This window comes from Pyricularia pennisetigena, chromosome 3 (assembly GCF_004337985.1).
Source record: "Pyricularia pennisetigena strain Br36 chromosome 3, whole genome shotgun sequence".
NCBI lineage: Eukaryota > Fungi > Ascomycota > Sordariomycetes > Magnaporthales > Pyriculariaceae > Pyricularia > Pyricularia pennisetigena.
The window spans coordinates 3,158,299-3,168,115 of NC_043742.1; the positions used below are offsets into that span (position 1 = coordinate 3,158,299).

The 9,817-nt window shown below is 47.6% G+C and overlaps 3 protein-coding genes across 3 annotated transcripts in view; 1 reads left to right on the forward strand and 2 right to left on the reverse strand.

Annotated features, from left to right (window-relative positions):
- Positions 1-2,771: 2,771 nt before the first annotated feature.
- PpBr36_02651 (uncharacterized protein) lies at positions 2,772-4,498 on the reverse strand (the record flags this gene model as incomplete). The annotated part of the gene is made up of 6 exons (XM_029889830.1): positions 2,772-2,792; positions 2,860-2,964; positions 3,038-3,140; positions 3,218-3,265; positions 3,337-3,522; positions 3,606-4,498. The coding sequence occupies 6 exons, from the start codon at positions 4,496-4,498 to the stop codon at positions 2,772-2,774; spliced, it is 1,356 nt and encodes a 451-aa protein (XP_029752936.1).
- A 68-nt stretch (positions 4,499-4,566) lies between these two features.
- Positions 4,567-6,241, reverse strand: PpBr36_02652 (uncharacterized protein; the record flags this gene model as incomplete). Its single annotated transcript, XM_029889831.1, has 5 exons — positions 4,567-4,803; positions 4,857-5,002; positions 5,038-5,364; positions 5,416-5,992; positions 6,071-6,241. The coding sequence occupies 5 exons, from the start codon at positions 6,239-6,241 to the stop codon at positions 4,567-4,569; spliced, it is 1,458 nt and encodes a 485-aa protein (XP_029752939.1).
- Positions 6,242-7,260: 1,019 nt separating this feature from the next.
- The window catches only part of PpBr36_02653 (uncharacterized protein), a gene marked incomplete at both ends in the record, with an annotated part of 3,382 nt that continues 825 nt past the window's right edge, over positions 7,261-9,817 (forward strand). The window contains 3 exons of the mRNA XM_029889832.1: positions 7,261-8,885; positions 8,963-9,217; positions 9,300-9,780. Of these exons, the coding sequence (XP_029752938.1) occupies positions 7,261-8,885; positions 8,963-9,217; positions 9,300-9,780 (2,361 nt within the window). The remainder of the gene's footprint in view (positions 8,886-8,962; positions 9,218-9,299; positions 9,781-9,817) is intronic.

Genomic DNA, 9,817 nt, shown 5'->3' on the forward strand with positions numbered 1-9,817 from the left:
CAACGGAGGTGTTCAATAATGTAGTGTAAAAGTATTAAAGATTAAGTGAAGGTGACGACAACAAGGTCAGGGATAACCTCATTGACGGGAGTTATTAGAGGTGGGACATATAAACAATAGCCGAACTAAAGTAGACAAACAGTGGTACCACTTCACCCAATAAAACCACATTCATAGCCAAACTAAACCAGCCAACTTAGCCAACAAAGCCACACTTAAAATCCGACCTACTGCCAAGAGATTTTACATAAAAATTCCAAAACAGTGCGAAAAATTGAGTTTTGGTCACTTTCTATACGGAATACAGGCCCGGAAGGCTAGGCGGAGCCTTGTAACGAAGTTTCTTCAACCCCGTAAAAGGTCAGCGACCGTTTTTCCTATAGTTTACTTTACGGGCTTAACATAGGTCGTAAGTCGGAAATAGCAGCCTAATTTATTAGGCTTCCACCACAGATACAACCCTTATTAAACACTTCAGTACCCAATAGGCATATAGTCACGGGAGGTAAAACAATACCTCACGTAAAGGGCTAACCGAGTTTACAAGAAGCCCCACATTGTGGCCAGGGCCACAATTACCACCAATTTAAAATATAAGGGAAGGGAATCCCCTGTTAAAAAGCTGTTTGGATGGTTCCATACTATTACCCTTTTTCCCGAAAGGTAATGGAAAATGTCCATTGGAATTGCACTCCGCTGCGCTGCGCTTATTTTACATTACCGGGTGTAAATATTTAAACTTGTATCTCATTGCGGGCTGGACGCCCTCCATTCTCCGTCATAACTGGGGAAAAGGCTGACCAAAGTCGGGTTTAATAAAATATTACATAAGATGGATTACCACGATAAAAAGGCGGTGCCTATTCAAATTAATTCTGTGAAGGAACTTTTAGCAGTTTGGAAATTAAGTAATAACCTAAAAAAGGCACAATGCTCAAATAGCGGAGTTCTACTTTTTTTGGTACAGGAGTGCCTCTGCCAATTTGAAGCTATGTTAAGTCCTGCACTCGGAAAGGAAGGAAATATGACTGAAAAAGTGGAGTTTAGATTTACTAGTCTTATTTCACAATGTAGGACTATGTCTAAATCAGCATACAGTTTCCAACGGTGGTGGAACGGAAAGGGTTTTAGGAAACGAATAGGGATTCTTATTGGGCAAATACTAACAGACAGTATGAGTGACAATACAAGCCAACATGGAAGAACCCATGATATGTGGGTTTTGTGTCGAGAACATTAGACGGCCTGACAAGAAAAGGTGCCCAAGTACCTACAGGAGTATGGGCATCCCTTGTGAGCTCCCCCAGTCCTCGCCAACTTTTGATAAAGTTGCTTGGATAAAATACCTCAACACGTGTCAGCCACGGCAGTGACAAATAGGGTTCAGTGAAGTACTCCCTGCATTGTGACTTTGACGCTGCGTCACGCGTAGCAGCTGAGAGAAGCCATGCCAGCACTTTCTACCTATCGGCTGTACTGGATCGGCTGGTCAGCTTGGTTAGTCACCAAGGCAACTGCATATGCTAAATGTTTTAATGGAAATATAGTAAAGTCGGGGAAGCCCAACTAAGGATATTCTCATTATAATTCTTTGGAACAGGCTTGTACCTTTGCAGGACTTGAGAATATACCAGTGATAGAGTAGTCAAGCGGGTCAGGGACCCAGTTAAAACGAACCTGCCAGCTCGTACTGGCTTACCTTATCTCGACCTGCCACCGAAATTTTGGGTTCAAACGACGTTCTTCATGAATTGACAACAAACAGCCTTTACAAAAAAGTCACAAATTACCTAACAGTAAACAGGGTTGACGGCACCCCCTTTGTCTGGGGAAGGACGTCGTTGTGTTGCAATGTTCGCCCGGTCTTATTTTTCTCTATTTCTAGAACCCCTAGGTAGGTAAGTTGCTGACGGCAATCCTCCAGAGATCTGCTCAAATATATCCGTGTCCATCATACTCAGCTCAAAAATCAGCATTCATACTGCTAGCCAAAAGCACAATCCAAGATCAGTCTAGGCTTTCCTTACCAAAGTATTTTAGTAGAAAAACAAAGTCTGCTTCGAAGGGATATTGCTGCTGGGAGCAAAATTATACACGCTTTTCTGGAAGAACAGGGGCACCGACCGAGACCGGAACGTCCAAAGTCAATGGCCAGAATACTTGCTCGTTCAACATGATATTTCCTGGATGGTAATAGAAATGAACAATCCCGCAAACATGTATTTGTCGGAGACAGCTAAAAGTCCCGTCACGAGGCCTTTTTCGCACAATCGGAGCCAGCAGAGTATAGCCGCTGTATCCAGAAGCCGAAGATACCGTTTTCGTCACGAAGCATGTGTTCAGGCTGTACACGGACGACGAGAGCATTGGATGCAGCCAGCGTCTCGAGTACATCCAGCTGGTATTGGATGAAAAGGCGCTGGCGGTCATCAACAGCGACTTTGCAAATTCTCAGGCTATTACCCTGATTGTTGTGGTGCCCAGGTAAGACCGTTTTCTTTCTGTTTACTCATCTCCACGTTCCACATACTATTTGTGTGCGGGTCTGAAAAATGGACAAACAAAAAATCATGTCACAGGGGCCCTGAAATAAAGCAGGATGATCACCGTTCAGTGCACCTCAAAGGTAGACTTGGGGCAGTTCAGGCCGGAAGAAGGAATGATCACGGCCGCGTCCAAAAAAAAAAAAAAAAAAAAAAAAAAAAAAAAACCGGAAAATCGGCACGCCTTGATTCGTCGCAGGTGTTGTCCTGTAACAAGCTGGTTTAATTCTACAAAAGCTGTCGCAACTCCTGATCGGGGCATAATAATTAGTATCTTGTTCTCAATAAGAAAAATAGGCATTACGCTATTGCTTACGTGAAGACGATCCCAGCACTTGTTGCCGATGTCCAAGCTTCCATCGTGGGGTCCAAGGAGAACTGCGGCGAGCTGCCTTTTCTTTGCTTGGAGCTTTATTACCTCCTTGATTCAAAAGTTTCAGTTAGCAGAGATGACAGCCCCATTTCCTGGTCTGTTATTGTGGTGGGAAACTTACTTCTTCAAAAGAGTCACGGATGAAAAACCTGATTGTAGTGACTTCACGAGTCTGCCCAATGCGGTGAATGCGGGCCAGGGCTTGATCTTCGAGAGTTGGGTTCCTGATAGTGAGAGGTTGAGGCAGCACAGTTGAGTCGGACGTTTCTCAAGTTTTGCTTTATGCTGGTTGACGACTCACCAATGAGGCTCCATCAGATAAGCTCGGGACGCGACAGTAAGAGTTAAGCTGATGACGCAAATGTACTTGTTAATAACATCAACCTTTGTAGCCTAGTTAAAACAAGTTGGCAGATATACCCAACAGCACCACACGAGAGTGTGAGAAGCATGACGCGGACGTTTGGGTCGCTTTTAAACTTGTCCATCACGCTCCTTCTATCCTTTTGCTTCACGTTGCCGTCGAAACGCACATTGGGGATAGAGGCTTGCGTAAGCGCCTTTTCGACAAGATCGAGTGTCATTCTCCATGTAGAGAAGACGACGCTGTGGGGTGAGCTGTTTGTTAGAATCTGTTCCCAAATGATAAAAAGGTAGCTTGAAACACAAAGAGACAAATTAGTCGCAACCTTTTAGTGCCAGGAGGCTGCCGGCAGATGTCAGCTACCAAGGCCTGGACCTTTGATGGTGCCTCGAATTGCGTCGTCAGAGGAGGAGACGACCAGGTTGCCGCCGTATCGTGAACCTCCTCTAAGCTTTCTGCGGCGGTGGAGACATGCGTCACGTCGCAGGAGGGCGCGTGCCCACAAGTCGGCATGCGTGATTTTGGTCCGACTTTTAAAGTGCACTCTGGACAGAGATAAGTCAAGCAGGCGAAGAACATGGCTTTGGTGCTCGCAGAAAAATATTCGAGTGCTGTCTGCGTCATGTCAACCTTCTCTTGGCACTGATGGCAGATAAGGGCTCCCATTTCGCGCTCGCTATTAAAGGTGGCCTGGGCAATGTTTTGCCAAGCATTACTAAAGTCTGCAGCATCCAATTGATTTTCTTGCTGCTTGTGTCTGCAATGAAAATATTTGCCCAGGTCGCAAATTAGCCGCAGACTTTCAATCTGCTGAAGGACGTTTGCGTAGGTATAAGAGCGTGATGTTTCGCTGCCATTGTTTAAAGCCTCATCAATCTTGAGGATGACCCTCTCCTTGGCCTCGCCATATATCTTTCGTTCGATGGAGGAGAACTCCACGGCAGAAGACCAGTCTTGGCGACGCGGTAGGTTGATGGTTGATTGCGGACGGCGTAGTAGCAATGTAGATGATAGCAGAGTCAGCCTCCGAACAGCTTCTTCGGATCGAGCTTCTTTCCAAAGCTGTGAAACATCTGTTTCAAACTGTTTAGGATCTGTGTAGGGGTAAGCACGGGCAAAGCGGAGAAGTGTGGCCAAGTCACCAAGACGATTCTGGACTGGCGTGCCGGTGACTGCCCAACGGGACACGGCATCAAGATCACATATGGCTCGGGCCATTTTTGACTTCCCGTTCCGGATGAAATGGGCTGCCAAGTCCTGTCAGTTGAGAGCAACAATCGTTTTGCCTAATGGTTAGACTTGCCTTCATCGAGGATAATCCGTGCCCAACGAACGCCAAACAGGACAGTGTTACTCTTTGTATGTATGCCTGGCATCCATTCGGCGGAAACAGTATGATACGTGGTCAAAACAATCGCCACTCCTTCAAGGCTCTCTGGGCTGGTTATTCGCGTATTGGCGTGATGTCGGTGGCAGCGCATGGCGCCCGTGTGCGTGTGCCTGCGCCAGATCAGCAGTCGGGCCTGGGACATGAACGACAGGTGTGAAGAATATATAGGTAGGTAGTTAATCTTACCCCGCTATCTCTTCCTCCCAGTTGTTTAACACTGATTATAAAAGTTCTCGCATCAGTCGAGTTGCAGCGGGACTTGTTTTTGGGAAAGGGGATTGGTGGAGCGTACGCGGAGGGGGTACAATCACCAGGGTGGCAGTCGTCAATGCCTTATTTTCTGTGAGGATTGTATTTTTGCATCTACCATCAGTGACCCCAAGACCGGAAGCTACCAACGCAATCATTGTCAAAGTCTTCCCAAAGCCCATGGGGTCAGCTATCACGCCCCCAAAGAACTGTGGAGGCTCTTCGACTTGACGGTGCCCAGACACCCTATTGTGAAACCTGCGATTGGTCAGATTGTTGAGTGTTATGGTCTCCCCCGACTCAATGGAGACCCTGAAGATGAAATTTGGCTGCTCACACGTCTTTGTTGGCGCCGGGTTCCAGCTCCCAGATATCTTTTCTTTGGCCAGTGAAGGCCCATCCCCGTTCTCGCTGCTGCATGAATGTGAGGGCCTGCTTTTGGTGTCTGTAAAAATGCTAAGTCAGATCATTCTTTTTGGCAAAATTGGAATGTAACGCCAGTTGGCCCACCTCTGAAGAATTGAGCAGATAGCCGAGGGTGTCAATGCTTCCTCGAGCTCTTCGTTGCTACTAATAGCATCGAGGATGTCGGGAAGCTGCGTGACCTCCTGGAGATGGAGTTCTGCTTCTTTGGGCCTCACCACATCCGATACCATCGGGGATGCGGCGACGGTGGTTGATGAGAGTCTTTGTGGGTTGTAGTATTTTGTATCCAAATGGCATTGTTTTGGATCTTGTAGGTAGATATTGTGACTCTGAAGCCAGCTTCCAATTTCCTCGGATAAGTCAGGCGGGCCATAAACTGTCAGTTCAAGCAAGCATGATATTCGACTGTTGGTTTTGCCGCGCGGATTGGTAGGATCAGTGCAGCACATGGCATGAAAAACTACTGATGACTCCGCCAAAAGTTCATGAACAACAGGTCCATAGTTGATTTGTCCATGACTGGAATTGATGTTCCCTGTGACTTTTGGGTTGGCGATTGCACTAAAGCTGTCGGACGACAGTATCGAAGCCTTGAAAGGAAAAGAAAGTGCGGGATCAAAATCGCAACGCCCTGGAATCCCAGGTATCTGTTATATCATATGCTTAGCATGGGTTTCCGCTAACGAGCCCTGAAGACAAAGCAAGCACGCCAGGTAAGTACTTACCATACCAAAGCATATCAGTTCTGGAAGCGCTGGCTGATGGGACACGATTGGTCCTACTGCGTTGACAGCGATTTCTTCCAGAATCGGAATCGGAACGGTCTCGCTGGAGTTGGCCACCAAGAATCCAGGTTCAACCCACGTTGATGACGAGTAAAACGTGTTTTCCTGCATTGTTGGTAGTTGGCTCAGGGGTTTTGTTCCATTTCCCCCATAAATAAAACCCGTTGGAGGCAATTCAAGGCGAGAACAACTGTCGCTGGAAATTCCCAACTGATTATTGGGCTGGTGTTGGTGAAGTAGTGAAGGAAGGTTATATGCGGGGAAGAACTCGGCCAAGTTCTGTGGCCGAAGCTGTGATTGTGAGACTGGTGCTAGCATGGTTGAGCATACGGCTGGTTGTGGCGTATAGTTTATCATGGTCGCCATATTCAGAAACGCAGCGTCTGGCGTGCAGGAGATGTTATGGTGCTGCAAAGTGTTCGTTTCCTGTCGATTGGGCGATTGAGTCGCTGCGGCCAGCGACCAGTGGGGCGCCTGCCCTCTCGGCAAATGTTCGTGGCCTGACCATTTTCTTTTGCCATTGTGACCTTCTTGTTGCTGTTGACTTTTGCGATCCATCATCCATATGCGCTTCACCGTCGAGGTCCTGCATTCGTGACAAGATTAGCAAGGGAAGGGGACAAAAGAAACGGCTCCTCCATCAGACAGTCAATTGAAACCGATGAGATACCTATCCCAGATATAAAAATTGTGACAGAATGCAAAAGCAACATGTGAAGATACTACGTGCTACCTAGGTAGAATTAGTGGTTGTGGCCGTGGTGGTCAGCACTCCCGGAATCGTCCAGCCAATCATCTCCTTCCTTGAGGTTGCACGGCAGCGGCTGGCCCCTAGAGCAGGGCTGTGCATGCACAGAGGCCCAATTTATGAGGCCCAATTTATGAGGCCTCCGTCCCTCAAGCAAAACGGAATTAGGTAGTTGGTAGGTACTTATGGGTTGACTCCCACTTGGGCCCCTCAGTCGGTACTCATCAGTTTCAGCCGCACTTCCCACTTAACTTGAGGCATTTGCTCTCCTTCTGCATTTCATTTCCTTCCAACTTTTGCAAAAACATCCTTCACTCTCAGTGATGCGTCCAGGACTCTTGTCAAGATTGATTCCGAATGACTTGTCCACGCAGCTATCATAATGCCCTTTACGCCTGTCGCTTCGCATGCCGCAAGGAGCACACTCAAGGCAGCATACGAGGACCTCGAAAAGGTACTGAAGCCTACTGACTGCTCACAACTCAAAACACTCAAGCTTGAGGATGTAAGAGCATCGACGGAAAAGCTTGAGGAGGAACTAGCAGCAAGGCAATCTCTCAGGAACCTCCGCCGCTTGGCACCATTCTTCGACGGTCTCGAGAAGTTGGCCGAATTCCTCAAGCCCTTGTGCCAGGGAACAGTCTGGTTGGAGATAGCATGGGCCCCTACCTGTGCTATCCTTCGCGCTGCATCTGGCTACGTGCTTGCCTTTGACAAAGTACTCAAGGGATATTCTCAACTTGCCGACTGCTTAAGTCCGCTGCAGCTGCTGGGGTCGGCCTTCGCGGACGATGGCGTAATTCAAGAGACTCTGGCGATCATCTACGCCGATGTTCTCATGTTTCACAAACAAGCATATGTCTTTGTCAATCGCAACGGGTGGAAACTGCTCTTCACCAACTCCTGGACCCGCTTCGAACCTCGTCTCAGTAGTATCGTCGAGGACATCAAAGAGCACCAAAAGCTTATCGAATCGCAAGCAGCAGCACGCAACATAGATGAGGCCCGCAAAATGCGCGACCAGCTTCAAGTGTGGAGGGAGGAGCAGCAGTTGCGAAACAGCCAAGAAGATGAGGCAAGACTGGTCAAGGATTTCCAATCCATCACATCCACTCTCCAGATTGATGAAAGAGACCAACTGTCGATATTTGAGTCGCTTTGCGCTGAGGGTGCGAAATATCCAGGAATTTGTGGATGGATATTAAAAAATCGTCGGATGCAAGAATGGCTACATGCATCACCAAACACGTCTTTCCTCTGGCTACAAGGACCCCCAGGGACAGGGAAAAGCGTCCTCGCATCACAGATTGTCAACTTCCGGAAGGCTTCCGAGCATGTCATTTACCATATTGCCACATACTCCCACAATAACTCCACCAGCTATGATCAAATTCTTCGCTCCATTCTACTGCAGCTTCTTCGATACGACCAGAGCATGTCGGCCTACGTATACCATGCGTTCGTACAGCAGAATAACACCAAAGCGCCGAAAATAGCCGATCTAGAACAGACAGTTCTAAGCCTGATTGACGGGGCTTTGGAAAGGTCAAACAATGGCGGATATCTCTGGATAATTCTGGATGGCTTGAATGAGTGCACTGTCGATAATCAGCGCCGCATAGTCGCCCTCATGCGGCAGGTTGTGACAAAGTCGAGCTATCCAGGGCAATTGAGCGTCAAGGTCTTGATTTGCAGTCGGTACACGGAACCACTTGCCAAAGGCCTGAAAAAGATTCCGCAGATTTCTCTCATTGACGAAAAGGACTCTTTGGTAAAGGCCATTGACCAATACTCAATGCAACGGCTACAAGCTCTTGGGGAACGTTTTAGCCAGATCAACATTACATTCGACGAATTGCGAAATGTAGCCAGCAGTATCGCCTTGAAGTCGGATGGCATGTTTCTCTACGCTCGTTTGGTCCTCGACTTCATCGCCTCTAACATTTTCTACTCCCTCGAGGAAGTAAAAGGGTCCATCGCCAGCCTCCCGAAAGGACTATCCGATCTGTGAGTGCACCGAGTAACAGGTGGCTACGGATCCAAACTCGGCAATTATGCTGACAGCTTCTGTGCCTAAAAACTAGCTACCAAAAGATTTTTACCCAGATGTTGAGTAACCTCGATACTCGATCCGTGCGCCGTGTTCGGTGCGTCCTTGGATGGGTTGCATTTTCAGATCCACCACTTCGACGTCTTGAGCTACTTTCAGCAGTCACCTTCAGCTCAGGAGACGTTGCTGACGGTCAGCTGGCCCCCAATTACCTTCTCGATATCTGCGGCCCTCTGGTTGTTCAACGAAGGGATACCTGCCTCGTTTTCATACATTCGTCTGTGAAGGAGTAAAGTTTAACCTGAGTTTCTAAACACAAAACGTGTTGTAAGCCCTCAGACCTGATACAGAGCTAATATTTTGCTTGAAAGCTTCCTCGAAAATCTTCCGCAGCCTATACAGGAGCTAAGCTTTGCTGTTGATCGCTTCAACGCCAAGACAGCCTGCCTTAGCAATGGTCTTGAAGTTTTTGGTCAACATAGTCAAGTTGATGAGTCCGAAAGGTACATCCGAGTTGTCCGAGGTGTTCATGGGTTTCATTTGGTAGCCAGTGAAGGCTGGGTAGATGATCTCCTATATATTGTCCAGTCTACCATCGTTTCAAACGACGTGATCAAGTCAGCTCTTGAATTCGTGGAAAAGATGAACGAAACTTACGGATGCGCCGGCAATCGAGAGACGAGTGGTAGACTCTCGGAACATGTGCAGCAAATCACAACCAGTCTTGCGCTTTACCCGCGTCTCCTATCCGGCGTACTGGGAGCCCTTGGCACTAGCTCAGACAAGAAGAACGACGCTCAAAATCAGGAATTGCACCGAGGATCGCTCGCAAAACTTTTGCAACATTACCAGGTATCGATCATTCTTTTTTTTTTTTTTTTTTTTTTTT